The 19,772-nt window shown below is 42.0% G+C and overlaps 1 protein-coding gene across 3 annotated transcripts in view; it reads left to right on the top strand.

Moving 5' to 3' along the window:
* The window catches only part of Il12rb2 (interleukin 12 receptor subunit beta 2), a 62,724-nt gene that overhangs the window by 10,012 nt on the left and 32,940 nt on the right, over nucleotides 1–19,772 (top strand). The window contains exons 2-9 of one of the 3 annotated variants that reach the window (XM_060373739.1): nucleotides 372–451; nucleotides 2,320–2,435; nucleotides 4,145–4,423; nucleotides 6,878–6,992; nucleotides 8,057–8,241; nucleotides 9,184–9,326; nucleotides 12,313–12,463; nucleotides 18,994–19,073. In XM_060373739.1, the coding sequence (XP_060229722.1) occupies nucleotides 2,354–2,435; nucleotides 4,145–4,423; nucleotides 6,878–6,992; nucleotides 8,057–8,241; nucleotides 9,184–9,326; nucleotides 12,313–12,463; nucleotides 18,994–19,073 (1,035 nt within the window). In that variant the 5' untranslated portion in view covers nucleotides 372–451; nucleotides 2,320–2,353. Of the gene's footprint in view, nucleotides 1–371; nucleotides 541–2,319; nucleotides 2,436–4,144; nucleotides 4,424–5,853; nucleotides 5,942–6,877; nucleotides 6,993–8,056; nucleotides 8,242–9,183; nucleotides 9,327–12,312; nucleotides 12,464–18,993; nucleotides 19,074–19,772 lie in introns of those variants that run through there. The other 2 variants (XM_021648994.2, XM_060373740.1) reach the window with 2 other exon arrangements.

Raw genomic sequence — 19,772 nt, 5'->3', positions numbered from 1 at the left:
ACAGCTCCTGTTATCCTTGGTCTTGTCCTATTGTACTCATATCTCCAAAATGTTAGGGTCTCCACTTAAATTGGGCTACATCTTCACCAATAGCCTCTTCTGGGCTGTTTTTTCCAATTGAAACAGGATTTCTCTGTGTAACCTTGACTGTCCTGAACTCGATTTGTAGATCAGGTTGGCCTCATACTCACAGAGATCTGCCTGCTTCTACCTCCTGACGTGTTGGAATTATTCTGGGTTCTCCTTAAAGACTCTGGTCCTGCCGCATTGTACCAATTTCTCAATTTCTTTCCATGAACCCTTCAACCCTAGGGCTTCTATTGCAAATGAGTCTGCACCCTTGCTAATGAATGCTCCTGTCTCTCCTCCAGGATTCCTGCCTGGCCACATAATGACAAGTCTCCACTGCTCATCAAGACACCCTCGTGCCTTCAAAACCAGTACCACCTAGGTGACTCTTACATACTACCAAGTCTGGCTGCCAGCATGAAACGTAGCCTTTGCCCTCTCTGGACCACAGCTTCTGCGTACTGCCTCTGAGTAAGAGCTCCCACCAGGTTTCACCTAAATGATGTTGGCCTCTTCTCAATCACAGCTGCTTCTCCCTCCCTCGCTGACCAGTACCGACTGTCCCAACAAAGCAAAGGTTTCACTTGAATGGTTCTTAATTCAAAGTATCGCTCAAGCAACACTGATGGAGTCTTTGCTTCCCTCTGAAACTTCACAAGCTACCTCCTCACCGTCCGCACTGTCCTCAGGTTTATCTCCTGAGGTCCCACAACAGTTCACTAGGCTCTGGGCGCTCAATGGCTTCTCCAGCCCAACGTTCCAAAGTCCTGTCACAACCCTCCCCAAGACAACATGGTCAGGCCTGGCGGAGCAATGCCCAGTTCCATCACCAATTTTTCCCCCTTAGATGGGATTTCTATTGCTTTGATAAGCACCATACCTAAAAGCAACTTGGGGAGGAAAGGGTTTATTTCAACTTAGACTTGCATATCACCGTCCGTCTTTGAAAGAAATTATGTCAGGAAGCAGGAGGCAAGAACAGAAGCAAAAGCCATGAAAGAATACTGTTTACCAGCTTGCTCTCCATGGCTTGCTTGGCTTGCTTCTTTTTCCCCCAAGACAGTGTTTTTCTGTGTAGCCTTGGCTGTCCTGGACTTGCTTTGTTGACCAGGCTGGCCTCAAACTCACAGAGATCCACCTGCCTCTGCCTCCCTGAGTGCTGGGATCACAGGAGTGCCCCACCAACCCAGCTTCGGCTTGCTTTCTTGTAGCACCCAGGACCACCTGCCCAGAGGTGGCCTTGCTCCCAGTAAGTAGGAAGCACCTACATTAAGTATTACAGAGTCTCCTACAAACAGATCTTATGGTGACATTTTCTCAGTTGAGAACCCCTCCTCTCAAATGACTCTAGCTTATGTCAAGTTGACATAAAACTAACCGAGTCAAAAATCAAAATGAAGTTCTGTTGTTGCTAAAATTATTTTGAGACAGGAGTTTGCCCAGGCTGACTTCAAACCTGTGAGACTTCTGCCTCAGCCACCAGAGTGCTGGGGTCAGGTACCGTGCCACCATATTCAGTACAAAATGACTTTCTTGTGGCTGATCTTTCCAGTGTTTTTAACACCACTGGCTAATGTTCTACGATATTATATTTTAACCTCTTCACTACAATAATGAAAACCTGTTAAAGATGCCAATCACAATGTGGCAAAAATAACCAGGATAAGACACAAGGCAGTGTTCTTGCCAGCACATCAGGGTGAGCCATTTTTTAATTTACCGTTTTCAGACCTACAATGAGATTAGAAGTTCTCCCCCAATCAAAAGCTCTGTTTGATTGTCATGATGTAGCCTCAATTAAGAAGAAAAACAAATTTTATGTGGGGTAGAATATAGGCAGGATAAATATTTGCCATGCGGTCACAAAGTATCTAAAACCAATTTTAAATGACTTCAAAGTTTGGTCTGTTCATGTCCTATCAAAATTCACATGTTGAAGCGTTAACCCCCAATAGTTTGGGGAGATGGAGCCTTTGGGAGGTGATCGCTTCCTAGGGCTTTGTGAACATGGGGGTGGGGTTAGTGCCCCACATCCTGACACAGTGAGAGAGCCAGCCCCTTCTCAGCCTCTGCTCACCCCAAGGCAGTTCCCTGAGATGGGAGGCGGAAAGGGACGATGATCCTTCAGCTTTGGAGTTTTACACTCTGAAGAAGATGAGGAAACAATAGTGCTTGTCTTGGTTTGGAAGGTTGTGGTTCTGCTGTTTTCAGAATGTATTTAACATGAATGAATGTGTCTTCTTTTACAAGGAGAACTCGCGTTGCCTTCTGGAGTTGACTACCCATGGCACACACTGACAGAGAATGCTTGTTAGCACTTATTTTTTTATTCATGTGGCTGTTGAGTAGAGAAACGGCTTTAATAGGTAAGATAGTTCTGTAAGCTAGTCTGTTGAAGAAACTACAGTTTAAATTCTCAGATACAAATGAATCAGACATTGTGGTAAGTGCTCTAAATGGATTTGGAGGTTAGTCTTTTACCATTTAATGGATAAGTCTGGCTCTGTAGTATTACCTTATTTGTTTTAATAATTAATATAAGGATATAATCCTGCATCTACTCTTTAAAAAAACTTACTAAGAAACATGAAGCATAATGGATGTATATTTTATATTAAAGTGCATTTTAGGACCAGAAAGATTATTCAGCAGGTAAAGGCACTTGCTAGGCAAGCCTAACCACTTGAGTTTAATCCCGAGTTTAACCCACACGCCACCCTCCATATGTGTTCTGTATCACATGTGCACATACATAAATAATAAATAAAATAAAATAATTAAAAATTAAAATACTCCTGTTTTAGCAGGGGTATTCATGGGTGAATTCATATATTTAAGAAGAGGTTACATTTTCCTGACTTTGTGAGTAAGAGTTTGCTTTTGGCTTTCTGGCCCATTATAATGAAGATCAAAGAAACCAAGAATAACATGGAAGAAAAATAAGAGCAGGAGAGAGACCTCATTTTAGCTTTGAAAATAAAAATGAGTGTTTTATTTTAAAGGATTGTTTAGTATTTCTTTTACTTGAGGTAAATAATGACTTCTTTACAATTTTCTTTTGATGCACATTGATCACATCGTAGAATTATCCCCAAAGAAGACTTCCAGTGGGGCCTTTACATCACATCTGAAATTGAGAATGAATCTGTACTTTGTAGATGTTTTTACTGAAGTGTGTCAGTGGAAGGCTTTTGGAGTTGAGTCAAGTGGGAAGTCAAGGCTGCATTGGCTATAGTAACTAATCCATAAGAGTCATCCAAAAAAGAGGAGCGTATACATGTCCTTTTCTTCAATAATACTGCCCAGGACACCTGCATCTTGAAGAAGAATCAATATATGGATTATTATATTAAACCCACTTTCCTTTGCTTTGTTTTGTTTGTTTGGCACATACTCTGACTATGTGCCTAGTCTGGCCTTTAGCGAATGATGCCCCATCTCAGCTTCCCACGTGCTGGGATTATAGAACCACATCTGGCTTCTGATTTTCATCCGTGATGCCAATTCAAAGCACACCTGAACCTCTGAATGTTTTATCTTGTTATAAAATGATGATATAAGTTATACACATTTAATACAACTGATACATTAAGAGAAGAAATTGTTTCTGGAAGTGCCCCTAAAGTCTTTTTTTCTTAAAGTCTCTTTTTTTCTTAATGTAATTTCTAAAGTAAGCATTTTAAATCACAAGGGTGATGGTAAACATATTATTTATCCTGGGAAGCTCTCTTTAAGCAGTCTGGTGTGAAAACTGCATGTGGAAAAGTACCATAAACTATTTTGGAACTGCATTGCAGAATGTTCTTTCAATGCTACCTTTTCACTACTTTCCTCTTGAAGTTATGATTATAGCATGGATGTTTTGAGAAGAAGATATATTTAATTCAGATACAGTTTAGTATGGTTGTTCTTCTATTTTCCAATATTGCCAATACTGCCAGAGCAATGTGCATTATTAGTAGGTCTATAATCTGATGAGTTTTAATTTTACCCTGCTGAGGGGATTGAATAAACTCTCCATCTCAAAATGGATGTCTTCCTTCCAACTGAGTTTTGCTTTTATTTCTTCCTCCAGATCCATGCAAGCGAGGCAGCGTAACTGTCCAGCCTTCCCCTACGATTCCACTTGGGGCAGCCGCCAATATTTCCTGCTCTTTGAATTCTAAATATGGCTGCTCTCATCATGAAGACCAATTAACCCTCTTCAAGTCTGAGAAAATTATCCATGTCCACCAGGGTCAAGCCTTCACTTTTCAGGTCACCAACCTTCCCCTTGACAAAAATGTATTTGTCTGCAAGACGAAATGTAACGCCATTCCTAAGGTGGTGTGTGGGGTGCAGATCTCCGTTGGTGGTGAGCACTCTTTTCTGAACTCTTGGAAGTGGCCATGCATGCATGTGTGTGTGTGTGTGTGTGTGTGTGTGTGTGTGTGTGTGTATTGAAGTAAGTAGAAGCCCAAACAACAGACAGATACCTTAGTTCTCCCATGACATTAAGTATTTTATTGTTGAGAGCAGGATGAGAATCTCAGTGTGAAAAGTCCAGAAATCAACAGAATTAAGATCCTATTCAGCAACTAACAGTCTCTCCCCACATCTTGCCTTTCAATCTCTCTCCTTTCTATTCTTCCTTTTCCTCTTTCTCTGACCTTTAGGAGCTATTGCCTATTTGCTGTCCTTAGCTCTCTGAAGCTAGAACCCTATATCCTCTTGGCTTGGGAAAATTGGTTCAAAGTTACAAGCTCCTAAAGAGATGGAAGAGTGTCTCTTCCTACTCTTGCAACCCAGGCATGAAGCTGAGCACCTCCTCTTCCCTTGCTAACTGCACAGCAAGGAAGGAGTTCGTTCATCTCCATTCACTCCTGAGGAGTGGCTGTCACACACAGGGAGGCTAACAGGAAACTACCAGCCTATCTGGGGCCCTTCTCTGGAAATCTGCCAATTGCAAAGCTGATACTTCAAGAAGAGAGCTGAGAGAAAGGGAGTTAGGAGGTAGAGTTAATGCATCATTCAGTACTGGGTCGGGTCTAGAAACGTGGCATTAATTTCACCATTGGGCAAACAACATCAAGTGTACTTGAGATAAGCTAAAATGGCGTCGCCAGCTGACGGCACTGCACAGTCATAAATGTGCTCTATAGACTGAAACACCATGACGTGTATGTGACGGTACAGCATGGTAGTGTTGCTAAGCTGGCAATGGCCCTGGCAGAAAATACTGCTGACTTTTCGGTCATTTAAGGACATCCCAGAAAAACCACACGGAATACAAAAGCAAGAAAAGGGGGAAATCATTTACCTAGCTCCCCATTAGTTCAAGTTTATCCCATAGAAACGTTTAAGCTACTGGCTTTCAAGGTTAGTACCTCCAGGCAGCTGCTGAGAGATTCTGGAGGTCTATATGCCCAAATAAATGCATAAAAGGAAATGCTTATTATTTTAGCAAAAGGAATAATGTATTATTTTGTTAGCTAGAACCATGAGGGCTATATATTGTTACACCCAGTCAATAGATGAAACTAAATGCTGAGATGTTAACTTGTTCAAAGCTACACAATGAACACTGTTGTACACATATCTGTGGTGGATGGTAGAAAAAAAAAAGATCTTTTCCCCTCAGTTACAGCTTTGGAAGAAGGCATGAGGAGGGTTTTGTGTTGTGCATTTTTTTTTTATCTTGCCAAAGGTTCGTCTGTCTGCATGGAAGTCTCAGAAGTGGAGTAAATGGGATGGCTGAGCAGCTAAATGTTTTCTCAAGACCCTCCATTAATTCTGTTCTTGCAGAGGACCTGGGTTCAGTTTCCAGGACACGGAGGTTCACAACCATCTGCAAGTTCAGTATCAGGGGATTTGACACCCTCTTCTGCACTCTGTGGGTACCGGGCACACACATGGTGCCTAAGTACACACTCAAACAAAACAGCCAAACACGCTTTAAAAATACATTGTTTAAAACAGATACCTTGCTTTGTGCACCTTTCGACAGCTAGGCCTATGCCTGGCCTGTGGAATCTGTAACCATCTGTATGCATAAGAAGTAATCTATACCTGCTCCTAAACGCCAAGTGATACGACGTCATGGCAGCTTTAGTAAGCATGGATGCAACAAGTGCTTTTTGGTTTTTTGGTTTTTGTTTTTTAATTGTCATTGGTAGAGATTTGTCTTTGCTTGTTGAAATGGAGTTCATTTGTTGAAATAGAATTCAGGATGTCCTTGAATTGACAATCCTCCTATGTTAGCGCCCCGAGTGAGGCAATTACAAGTGGGTGTCACCATGCCTGGCTTAAAGTTTTCTAATAATAAGTTGATACTCCTCTGGCACTGTGGCTCTACCTTTGGTAATAATGTTTGTATTCCCAGTAAAAATGGTAGGAATGTTGCTTACCAGCCCCACCTGGGTCAGAGTCCTGATTCTGCCTTTCATAGTTTTGCATTCTGGGCCAGATACAGATGCCTTAGATGACAGATGCCTAAGTCTTGGTTTCTTTTTTGATAATATGAAAAATAATCTTAGGCACTTTATGGAGTGCTGTGGCTGAGAACCGCTTATAAGGCGCATGGCACAGATTTCAGCCAGAAGATGTGATCAATATTCATTACTATTGCTTTAATTATTAGAGAAAATTTATAGCTTGTAATATAATGTAATGTCATCATTATTATTATTAATGTAATGTTATTATATATAATAAAATGTAATGTCATTGGAATGTGGCTTCATCTAGATGTGGGACATGTGGAAGGTATCAATATACTGGCAAATAATAACATTGTAATTTTGATATCAACTATTCTTCCTTTGTAAAGTTCCTCCAGAGCAACCTCAAAACCTATCCTGTGTCCAGACAGGAGAAAATGGGACTGTGGCCTGCACCTGGGACCCTGGACGAGATACGCATCTGCAAACCACTTATACTTTACAGTGAGTAAAGGACTATGTGCCTGCTTTGTATATAGTCTTTTACAAGGCTTTCAGCACTATCAAATGCTTTCCTTATTTGCCAAGGAGAAACAGCAAAAAATAGCTCACCTAGAATTTAAATACTGTTTCCACTGTCTGTCAGTGAGAGCTGCCTCAGTCATTTGAACTGTGAGGCGTGATACCTTAGACCTACATTGTCATTCAAGGTTTTCTTTGGGTCATCCATGGCCTTGGTTAAGACGGTCTCCCTGCAAGCAAGTTAAGATGGCTGTGGAAAAAAAAAATCTCTTTTGCAGTCACACATGCTTGGGCATCATGATACACAAATAGACTCCTCCTTGGAAGAATTGCTTTTTAAAATAGTTGATGTGAGAGTCCATAAGAAGAGGTGACACAGGGAACCTCCCTTCCTGGACTATATCACATAATCTCATCACAGGTCCAGCTTGTGCCTTTATGAGCAGGATATACAGAAGGCAGTGGGAGCTGGGTACTGTAGCACATGCCTGTAATCCCAACACTCAGGGATACAGAGTTCAAGGCTAGCTTGGTCTACAAAGCAAGTCCAGGACAGCCCAGGCAGGAAAAAAACCCTGTCTCAAAATAAAATAAAGTAAAAAACCAAAACCAACCAAAAAAACAACAAAGACAATGGGACCAGGCTTCTTACTCCAGACTGAGCTCACACCATACTTCCATTCAGTGGAGGTCAGATGCTCATAGATCCTTTGGATAAAGGTAAGAACTGTGATGAGCCAAGATGACAGCCAGCATTTGGGGACTTGAACACTGTAAGTAAAACACCCCCTATAGACATTCATTTTAAAAGGTTTCAGTTGTGCCACACACAAAAAAAAAAAAAAAAAAAAAAGCGGGGAGGTGAGGAGAAGACATGGTCCTATCCATGAGAACAGGATTCAAGTATTCCCACAGTATATCCCCCGATAACAAAAACAGCCTTAAAATGTCTGTCTGGAATTTGCAATGTTAGAACACTTTGTTCTAATGATTGCAGGAAGCAGATTTAAAGTACATTGTTAAACACAGTTGTCTTTGGATTACAGGTTAACTGGACCAAACAATGACATCTTTCAGGCTCGAAACAGTTGTCAGAATTGTAGCCATTTGGCTCTTAGATCTACTCTAACCCCTGAATTTGCTGATTCCAAGTACACAGTCAGTGTCACTGCCGTCAATGATCTTGGAAACTCATCTTCATTTCCATTTACATTCACCTTCTTGGATATAGGTAAATTTTTATTGCCGTTTTTCAGGTGTCATTTACTGGTTCGTGAAAATTATTTTAAAACTCACTCAAATCTTTTGTGTGTGGTTGTTTCAAAGAAGACCGGCACTGATGAAAAGTGACCAGTAGGTACAGACAAAGTTAGAAGCTGTTTTGATGCATGTAAAAGAAAACCTGGCTGGTGGCCATGTAGAAGCCGCTACAGAATGGGACCTTCAACCTCATTCTCTTAGAGAAAAAGAGTTCCTGTCGCCTTCCCATGAAAGAAGCGGTTGCCAGCGACACCGCTGACTGAAGCGGGTTCCAGGAGGCCATCTATGTGTCCTTTCATCGCACTGGCTGCCCACACACTGCACACAGTGTGCCCAGACACAAACGTGTCCGCTCTGAGAATGCCAGCCTTCACCCTGGGAACTGTAATGAGCCGGTTCCAGCACATGTGTAAACAATACAGTTGCCCTAGCTAAGTTAAAAGCCACTCAAGCATCCCAGTTGGCAGCCATCCAGACAGATGCGGGGCCATCCGGATGGGCTTGAGTGTCTGTCCTCCCTTCACGCCTTCTTTCTCTCCTTTCCCACCGTACCGCCTTGGTATTTGCATACGTATTCGCTCTCCTCCCTTCTCCTCATCCACCTTCTGTCTCTTTAAAAACTACACCATCTTTCCCTTTGCTCTTTTACTGTTTTTCCTGTATTTTTGATTTGCTTTGAATTTTCCTAACATTTCTTTTTCTCCAGAGTGGTCACCACTAGCTGTTTCTGCCTTCACAGTAATTGGCATATTGGTTTTCTTTAATTCTATTAATTGGAGTCAACATATCCACTTTTTGGTAAAGATGAGGTTGGATTACTTCAGTGGCTGAGAAGTAAAACCAACCATTTTAAACAGCTCATGTCTCTGCTTGTAACGCCTGACGTCACATTTCGGTTTGTCTTGGTCACTAGTGAGGCCCCTTCCTCCGTGGGACATCAGAATCAGCTTTCTGAATGATTCTGGGAGCAACGGTATACTGCAATGGAAAGACGAGGGACACGTGGCATTCAATCAGCTCAGATACAGGCCGCTTAACAGCACATCCTGGAATATGGTAATGATCTTTAGAGAAAGGGGGGAAAATCAGCAAGGACCCTTGACATTGTTGCACAGACTCATCTTGTCATGTCAAAAAATAATAAGAAGAAGGAGTTTAAAAACGTTTAGCTTGGAAACACACAATTGGAAATCTATCAGAAAGTTGTATATATCTCTTTCTATTAAAAAAATGTATGTGTACAACTGTTTCCCTGAATGTGTGTGTGCCATGTGTTCCCTTAGGCAGGAAAAAGGCATCAGATCCCCTGGGACTGGAGTTGCAGATTGTTCTGAGGCACCAAATGGGTGCTGGGAACCAAAACTTGTTCCTCTGCAAAAGCAGCATGTGCTCTTAATCCCTGAGCCATCTCTGTGTTTATGAAGAGGTATTGGCGCAGGAGAGGCGCGTCAGTGGGTGAAGTGTTTGCTGAGCAGGCATGAGGACCTGACTCTGGGTCCTCTAAAGAGAGGGGCATGGCAGCCTATGTCTGTGATCCCAGCACTGAAGGACAAAGACAGGATGCCTGGAGGACGCTGCTCAGCTAGCCCCGCCAGTCAGCAAGAGCCAGGGTCAGTGAGAAACAAACAAACAACAAACCAGTGGATGAGCAATTGATGAAGACACCTAGAATTGACCTCTGGTCTCCACATACATGTGCAGGCTTGTGTATGCCCCCATACAGACATGCACACACATGTACGTATACATACAAACAGATCAAAAATATCTTGATCCCTGATTCTGAATTTTAATTATTTTACTTTTGTTTACTTATTTATTTGTGTGTGTGTGTGTGTGTGTGTGTGTGTATAGGTACATGTGTGCCACAGTGTATATATGGAGGTCAGAGGACGACCTTTAGGAGTCAGCTCACTCCTCCCACTGTGAGGGCTACGGATAGAACTTAGGTCATAAGGCAGGCACACCAATCACCTTTGCCTGCTGAGCCAAGTCACAAGCTCCGATTCTGAAGCTTTTAGGCCACAGGCTTTCATAAACCCATTTTCAATAAAGAATTTGTTTCCCCTTATTTTTCAATCGCCTTCTTCACTGTTCTTTTTTTTTTTAACAGTGAAAACATTGGAAAGAAATATTAAAGTATTACTCAAAGGCTTATATGGAACTAGATACTCCTAAGAACTGTAATTTGATAGGTTAGGCAATACATGCTAGGTGTGAGGGTGCAGGGGGTCCTGTGATCATGCCATGCCAGTGGAGGTCAGACAGCAACCTTGAGTGTCTGTCCTCACATCCCACTCTCACCTTGCTTGAGAGGGTGTGTTTGCTGTTCACAGACACAGTCCCCAGGCTACCGGCCTATGAGCGTCTCAGAGTTTCCTGTCCCACCACTCAGCTCACTAGAGAAGGCTGGCACTGCACTGACCCTGGAGATTTGACTTATGTCCTCACATTAGTTTAGCAACAGCTCCACCCGCTGAGCCATTTCCCCAACCTGGCGCTACCATTTTTCATCATAATAAAAAAAGTAGGATTATGATTCCTTCAAGAGTTTTTGTACAGTGGCTTATATTATAGCAAAGGATTGGCTTCACATATAGCTGATATTCAAAAGAATATAACTAACATTTTTCTCCTTAGACCAATTTTATGTGAAAGCATTCATCATATGCTAATTACATATAGTGTAGAAATTTCTCTATGTGGCTTTCAAACCCAATAGATTTTTGAACTAGTGTAATGGTACATGCCTATAATCCCAGCATTCTGAAGGCTAAGAGTTCCAGGCCTGCCTGGAGTGCTGTATGTGCCTGGTGCCCATGGAAGCCAGAAGAGGACAGATCCCCTGGGACTGAAATTACTGACAATTGTGAGCCACCATGTGGGTGCTAGGAATTGAATTCTGGTCCTCTAGAAGAACGGTAAGTGCTTTAACCACTGAGCCATCTCCCTAACTCCCAATAGATAGGCTCTTAATCCCTTGAGTTTTATTTTCTTCTTAATGAGAAACAATATTAGATTAACATCTAATTAGCATTATTTATTCTCTTTTAATGGTAGACCTGGAGAATTTAAAAGATCATCTTATCTAGATTGTCCTTTCAAGTTAAAAGTCTCTATATCTGGCTGGGGAAATGCGTCAGCAGCAGAGAACCTGGCTTTGGGTCTGAGCGCCCACCCAGGTGACTTACAGCTGCTTGTAATGCCAGTTTCAAGGGATCCAATGCCTTCTTCCAATGCCCTCGCTGGCTTCCTTGGAGCTCCTGCACTTCCATGGTACAGATACAAACACTCAGACACACATAAACAAAGAAATAAATATTTTAAAAATTCTCTGTATTGTCCTTTCTGTATAGGAGCATTGCAAATACGAAGGACAAACTGTACCGCCAAGCTACGTCCTCTTTCAATCCATTTGCTACTAATAGGTTCTTTAAAGACCTTGTCTTTTCTGCTATTTCATTCTGTCCTGCCAGATTGTCTAATGAGTAAGAACATGGATTTATCGATAGAGCCCATGGAGGGTATTGAGGAGAGGACAGACATCAGGTTCACCCTTAGCACACCTAAACAGCTGAAGGGACCTATGATGTACTTTAAAAAGCAAAAGATTATGAAATTCCCTGAAGATGCTCATTATTTTCAATTGTGTGTGTGTGTGTGTGTGTGTGTGTGTGTGTGTGTGTTTTAGTGTGTATGGTTGTTTTGCCTGACTTTTGTCTGTGTACCACATGCTTGCTTGGTGCCTACAGAGGCCAGGAAAGGGCATCCAATTGCATCCCCTGTAGCTGGAGTTATAGACAGTTGTGAGCAGCCATGTGAGTCTGGGAATCAAGCCTGGGTCCTCTGTAGGAGTAACCAGTGCTCTGGATTGCTGAGCCATCTCTCCAGTCTCCATGCTGACTATTTTATGGGAAGGGGAGCCTTGTCTCTTTGCTTTGGCCATTGCATACTGTCTGCCTGTACTGAACTGTCACAACAGTACATAAGAAAGAATACAGAAGCACTGTATCTCAGTGAAGCAAATCTCATCTGATTCAAGGTTTATGCTGCAAATGCCAAAGGAAAATATGTCCTGCAAGATCTGACACCATTTACAGAATATGAATTTCAGATTTCTTCTAAGCTACATCTCTCCAAGGGAAGCTGGAGTGAGTGGAGTGAATCGCTGAAAACACAAACACCAGAAGAAGGTAGGCATCCAGAGAAAAAGAGGGGGAGGAATCAGAGGAAGGGGACAGGAAGAGGAAAAGTCTTCCTTGGAGTGTATGCAGTACGACACCGCCCAGGAAGGTAAGCTTTATGACGCTAAGTTTAGCAAGACAGCTTCCTGCCCACCAGGAAAGTCACTGCCTCACTACTGACCAGTTCATTTGTTCTTACTTCTCTTACCTTATCAGCAACTGTTGTCCCTCAAAGCTGTGCCAAGTAATTAATCTCATTTTGTTGATATCTTTGCTTCTTTGAAAATTATAAACCATAATTTTGAAACTATAAGCCATGAAAGAGGCTTGAAAGAATTCCTGAAGACAGTACCCTGAAATAAAAGTAATGTCCAATGATTCTCTTCCCTCCCAGCGCTACACTGCGCTTCTTCACGCTTTCCACGTCACCCTGTCGTACCAGGGTTAGGAGCGGCATTATCAAGTTCAGGTTTCAATCAAATGTATTTTTCCTTTTTATGCATTGACAAGGATTTTCTTTTCTTATTTTTTAGCGCTAATCTGATAAATTAAAACTTCTCCAAGGCAAACTAGTAATTCTAATGTGCTGCAAATAAGCCACCAGTCACTGTGAGGCTGCTATGTTCAGAACAGAGCAGGTACTTGGAGAACTAAGGCCAGGCTTACCTTGCTCTGTTCACTTCCTTTCAATGTCTGATCTTGCTTTTCTGTGTTTGATCTTTCTGTGGGCTGTCCTGTACTCTCTGCTCTTACTTTAAGCTGTGTGGTTTACACCCCTTACCACTCTTTTCTGTCATCAGTTTCCTTTTGAAACACCAACTGATGTAAACCTAAATGTGTGAATTTTTTTAACACCTCTTCCTTTTAACCCTTTTAAGTGTCCAGTCATACGTAACTCGCTCTACTCTCTGAAGCTGTGAATGATTTATGATAGGGCTCTTTTTCTAAAAACTGGGAGGAACATTGTGTCCTCTGGTGGCCCGGGTATGGCTATTTGTGTTATTCTAGCTTGGCGAAGGCTCTCTTCACTCCACATGGGCCCCTTCCTCTGGTGCTAAATTCAGCTCCTGTCATGGCCCTCCCAAGAAATGACCACTAAGCAAGGGAAGGAGGAAGGAAACCATGTCACTTTCCGAGAAACGTACCTATTTAAACATCCATCAGAAGCAGTCTTGACTCTGAGAGCTCGAAGCCTTATTTTCTTTTTAGTGAGAAAACACTCATGAATTTGAGCAGAAGCACCCAGACCTCGCACACTAGCACAAGCCTCCACTACGATAACTGTGCCTTCTTTTATGTGACCCTCTGCTCACATGTTCCAGTGCTATTCCCCTTAACTAATTTGGGAAATTAATTAAGGAGGCACGGCAATTAATTAGGCCAGAGCGGCAAAGAATTGTTTTATGTCATGGTGACAACACAGATAAGTGAAAGACATCCAAAAGAGAGAGATTCAATACCCATCACAGGCTCCCTTGCTCACATTGGGAAGCCGATAATTCATTCATTCATTCTTTTGTTCATTCATTCATATGTTATCACCATTAAGATGGATGTGAACAATTAAAGAGTTATTCTAACATCTTAGATAATCTTTTATCACAGTGAAGCTTGGAAGTTAGCAGTTTATCTGCAGAGCCAAAGAGTTAATACTTGTACCTTTGTAGACTGTATAGTCTCTGCAGTTATTAAAAATTGTTCTTGAAGTATCTAAGCAGCCATTGGCATCAATGAGGGACATGGCTAGTTCCAAGAAAACTCCATGTATGAGTACCAACATTTGGATTTTATAAAGTCATCATGTGTCACTAAAAAATGGCATTTCAGATTTTATAACAAGATTTAAAATGCCAAGCAACTATTATTGTTTACTGCTGTACAAAAATGGACATCAGGGTGGATTTGGAGCACAAACCATAGTTGTCAACCTCTAGAATAGGCTCAGAGATTGTCATGTTTCTGTCTCCTTGCCTAAGGCTGGAGAAAATAAGAAAGACAGGCTCTGCACACTACTGGAAGGATGCGCATGCAAATATTTCATGAAAGGGGAGTCATTTGTGATCTAGCCAAAGGCCCAGTCTTTGCCCCTTCTTTCATCTTCTCTAAGCTTGTCCCTGTCCCTGAGGGAGTAAATCCCTGGACATTTTTAAAATTAAATGAATGTATTTATTCACCTTCATCCCAATCGCAGCCCCCTCTCTCTTCTCCTCTTAGTCTCACCCTCCCACCGTCTTCCTCCTTACCCCTCTCCCTTTCTCCTCAAAGAAAGGAAGCACCCCACCCCATACCAACCCACCCTGTCACATCAAGTCATCATCAGGACTAAGCACATCCTCTTCCACTGAGGCCAGACAAGGCAGCCCGGCTAGGGGAAAGTGATCCAAAAGCAGCAACAGAGTGACAGCCCCTGCTCCACTTGTTAGGGGACCCACGTGAAAATCAAGGTGTGCCATCAGTTACATATATGTCAGGGACTGCCTGTACGTTATTTGATAAATAATGGCCACCTCCCTACTGGAAAGTGCTTTCCCTTGAAATAGAAAGCATAGCCTCTAAGAAATGCGTTTACATGAGAAACTTCACCAAGTGCTGGAACACAACAACAACTAGTCAGAACTTCAGACTTCAGGAATTGCAATTTATGTTGGAAGGCTAGAGCAAAATTCCTCCGGGAGGCAACGTCAAGGGGAAACACAACACCCGAGAGGGATCTGGAAAAAATAGGAATCTTCTTACACGCCTTTCCCGCTAGAAACTGAAGTTCATGTTCCCACAAAATTCATAGAGTGAAGCCCTGATCCTTGATGGGATAGAATTAGGACTTGTACAGTAACTGGGCACAAGTACAGAGTACAGAGCCTTCATAAATGGGATTCTTGCCCTCATAGAAGGGAGGAAAACAGGTCTGTCTCCTGCTCTTCCACTTCCTGTGTGAGGATTCAACAAGAAGGCCCCAACAAGCAGGCTCTCTCTAGGCATCAGATCTGACAGCACCTGGATCTTCACTTCCCAGCCTCTGGAACCATACTAACAGACGTGTGTTGTTCAGCCATCCATTCTAAGGGCTTTTGTTTTTAACAGCAGTCTGACTTGGTCTTGAGTGAGCAAAAAGAGCTATTGCCTCCCCCAACTTCTAAGCACACAGTACACTGAGTTCTCTGAAACCTCGTTGTCTTGGTTGTTTTTCATCTCTTGTGCTGTCTCTCTCTTCTCAGTCTCATCTGTAATCCCACTGCAAGTAGGGTAACAATAGCAGCACTTTGAGACCCAACACTTGTCTTAAATACTGTCACATTACCAATATGCCCTCAGCCCTGAGTGTCTTCCCATTGTCTCCCACTGTCCTGAGCTGTGTATTTCTCATCCGTGTGTCTCTAAATAACAACTAGCTCTCCTTGTTTGAGCTTTATGAAATTAGCATTCTCTGTCTAACCTACAGCCCACGTCTCCCATCAGTACTCTTAACAATCCCTTCATTGTAGGATGGATGAGTGAGCAGAGAAAATTAGAAAACATAGCTGCCTCAGCACCTTCTCACATAGAATCATGGCCCCAGGATAATCCTTGCACCAGTAAATTAAACAAACAGACAAACAAACAAACAAAAACCAGACAAACAAAAAACCAACCCCTTGATTTGGGATGCTAAGAAATGCAATGAAAATACTCTGGCTTTTCTTCAGATTGTATGAATCTTTCACCTTTTTCTAATGAAATGCAATGAAATAGTGCAGAGAACTATTTCTCTGAAGTGAGCATGAGACCTGGTGACTTGGACAGCCAGTACAATCAGTGCATATGGAAAAAGCAATTTCACATAACATGGAGAGTGAATGTGAAGTGAAAAAATGAAGATGGCAATAATTTTCAATCTTTCCCAAAAGTTCTGTGAAGACAGAGATGTGGGGAAGTAGATGGTATTAAGAAATTCTTTGTTTTTCTTGTGGAGATCAGATACAATGCAGTATATGCGTTCAGTGTAAAAGAATAACAGGATTCCCAGGGAGGGGCCACGGATGGTCCATCCGGGGAAGGCAGCCGGAGTCCTGGGCAGAAGGGGAGCACCACCAAAACTTCACTTGCATTTGTTCTTGAGTTTGTGGAGGGAACATAAGTGCAGAATTTGATTCCTAGCTTGTAATAATCTGTTAGGCGCTGGATCTTTAAATAGCAATCTAGTGTGCAATGCCTTTAAATTTGTTGCCAATATGTAATTAGGTGAAGGCATTACTGCTGAGAAGAGGTCAACTGATTTTGACACTGAACACACTCAGTCCTAATTACATGGTCAATGCCTGGACTATGTCGTTTGTGGAAAACTGAGATCTTTGTTCAGCACTGCAACCTGAAATGGGAAAAGCAGGCTTTGGAGACAGTCTCAGCTCTCAGCTCTGCCAGTTATCAGCTCTGAGTCGTTTGTCTATCTGGTACTTGCCAACCTTGTCCACAAGTATACAGCAAACGTTATCATGTGATCCTTCAGTATCAGAAGAGGGTCCAATGAGACCATGGACACACATGACAGCAGTCAAACTTTGTGCTTTGTAATGGTTACTGTCAGCTGCTTGTACATTTTAATTCTCCACACCTGGGCTAACAGGTGCAAGTCCTGGACTCGATTCTTGTCCCTCTTTCCTGTCCTGAAGAACTGAGAGCGTTGCAGAATGTTTTATGGAAGCTTTTCTCATCTCATAGTTCTTGCTGCAAGGGCAGTGTTATCTCTATTGGGAAGAAAAAGGCTTTAAAAACACAAGTAGGGGCTGGAGAGATGGCACAATGGTGAAAAGCACAGCTGCTCTTCTGGAGGTCCTGAGTTCAATTCCCAGCGACCACATGTGGTTCACAACTCTGTATAATGAGGTCTGGTGCCCTCCTCTGGCCTGCAGGCATTCATTCATATAGGCAGAACACTATACACATAATAAATAAATCTTCATTTATTTATTTACACACACAATAGATGATTCAGAAGAGGAAGAGAGAGGAACAAAAAGACAAAGAGACAGAGGGACAGAGGCAGAGAGGAAGAAAGACAGGAGACAGAGAAGTTACAAAGGGAGAGGACAGTCATAGAAGAGGTCCACCTGATGGGGAGTGCAAGTTTTATAGAGAAGTCACAGGCTTTTTCCAAGCCAACTCACTTAAGCTGCAAACCTCCCAAGCCCAGCTATGGAATTAAATAAGCCCATGCTCAGGCCTGACTTCCATAGCTATGAATTCTCAGTTTCTTAACCCTGCAGCGACTCAGTTTTCAAATGAGAAACATGGCAACAGTTAATTATGGCAGCACTCTTCTCAATTCTCAAGACCGCCCCCATGATATGGAGTTACGTACCTTATTTGACCGATGAGGAAACCCGCTAACGAGGATATTTGTTAAAGACCATGCAGCAGCGTTCTGTAGTACATAGCCTCGGTCCTTGGTAACCCTTACACTAAATCCAGTGCCAGCAGGGCATGAGGGGAATGAAAGGTGATGGATGCTGAGAACCCAGGAGGCCCTTGAGACAGTGCTGACACAGGGCTGCCTTGGCTTGCCCTTCCTTTCCCCATTGCTAGTCTGTCCCCGGCTGTTTAGCTTTTGTTATCCAGGTAGTAGGTGTTAATAGTCTAGTAATTTTGTTCTGGTTGAGAGGAACTTTTCTCCAGAAGGAACCCCTGTGCAGCCCCACCTAAAACACAGTTTCACTGTGAAGAAACTGGGTTGAGCAACAGCAGCTGACTTCAGTGGATGGTTGTTCTATCAAGTAGGAGAAAAATATACACACACTCTCTTCCCTATCTTTCTCTCTCCTCTCTTCTCTCTCTCTCTCTCTCTCTCTCTCTCTCTCTCTCACACACACACACACACACACACAGCACAGCATCAATTATTCTATCTCTTTTCTAAGTACGTTTGTCTCAAGTGTGAGTGTACTGTATTCAACCATTGCCGTATAGCTTGATACTTCTTCACAGCTTGTGTTTTGTAACATTACCTGGTTTGTTCATCCTTCACTGAACAATGCTTACCACATCCTAGAGACTGTACTAGGCCCTGTGACTTCTAAGGTGAATGAGATGTGCCTTCCCTCCAAGTAGATCACATGAAATAACCCCGCTTCAGTCCAGGTTGATGAAGATAAAGCTTGCCATTGTGTTTTAGTTTCCTACAATACCTTGATTTTTTTTTTATGTCCTTCCTTTCTCACATTCCAATAAAGACTGAAATAACCACATATACCTTGAATTTTTAACTTAAACACCTGTGTACAAATGAAGCATGAGTTTATATATTTTAAATTAAGTTAATAAATAAATTTCCTTCTCAATATTTTTAATTTTTTCTTTTCAAAGTATCCATTTTTTTTTTTTTTTTACTTTCATGGCAAAAGTATACATGTTTGATTTTCAGTAAAACAGAAAATACTAGATTACAGTCAAAGTTGAAATTAGGCTATAATAATTTCCAGAAACATTTATTGACTTTTAAAGGTTTTCTATTGTGGATCTATCTATATGTATATAAAAATGTGTTTTTCACCCTTTCCTCTCACCAGCACCCAATGGGACATTAGACGTCTGGTACATGAAACAGAACATCAGCTACAACAGACAAAATATCTCTCTTTCCTGGAAGGTAAGCTTTTAACTCATAAATCGAAGGGAGTATAAACTTAAGCAAGTAGGAGAACATGTCCTTCTGCTTCCGTTGTGGTGGTGGTAAGATCACATATCAGGATGTGATCTATTTCAGATAGCTTCATGGACTGCTTAGACAAAATAGTGTTTCATCATGTCCAGGTGTAGTATCTACAGCTATCTGTCAGGCACATTTGATCTATGACTTAGTTCCAGCGTCCCTGTGTTTTTATTTGTTGTTGTTGTTGGCCTGACTTATCTTTGGGTGACAGTGGATACTGAAGTCACTCACTGTTGCTGTGTTGTTGCCAATCTGTACCTTTGTATCTAGTAGTATTTGTTTTGTGAAATTGAATGCACCTGTGTTCAGTGCTCATCTGTTTAGAGCTGTAATGTCCCTTGATGGATTATCTATCACTCAATCAATATGAAGTGATTTTTATCTCTTCTGACTAATTTTGGTTTGGAGTCTATTTTGTCAGATATCACAATAGCCGAAACTGTTTGTTTCTTGGTTCCATTTGCTTGTAGATACTTTTCCATCCTCTCACCTGCCTTTGATGTTGAGGTGTGGTTCTTAGAAGCAGTGAAATGAGTACTCTTGTTTTCTAACCCAATCTTCTAGTCTGGGTGTCTTGATTGAGGAATCGAGCGCATTAATATGAAAGGTGTAAATTAATTCTTGTCACTTGTTGGT

The sequence above is a fragment of the Meriones unguiculatus genome, chromosome 21 (assembly GCF_030254825.1).
Source record: "Meriones unguiculatus strain TT.TT164.6M chromosome 21, Bangor_MerUng_6.1, whole genome shotgun sequence".
NCBI classification, from domain to species: domain Eukaryota; kingdom Metazoa; phylum Chordata; class Mammalia; order Rodentia; family Muridae; genus Meriones; species Meriones unguiculatus.
The sequence above is the reverse complement of the archived record's forward strand: the minus strand, read 5'-3'. Positions and strand labels throughout refer to the sequence as shown.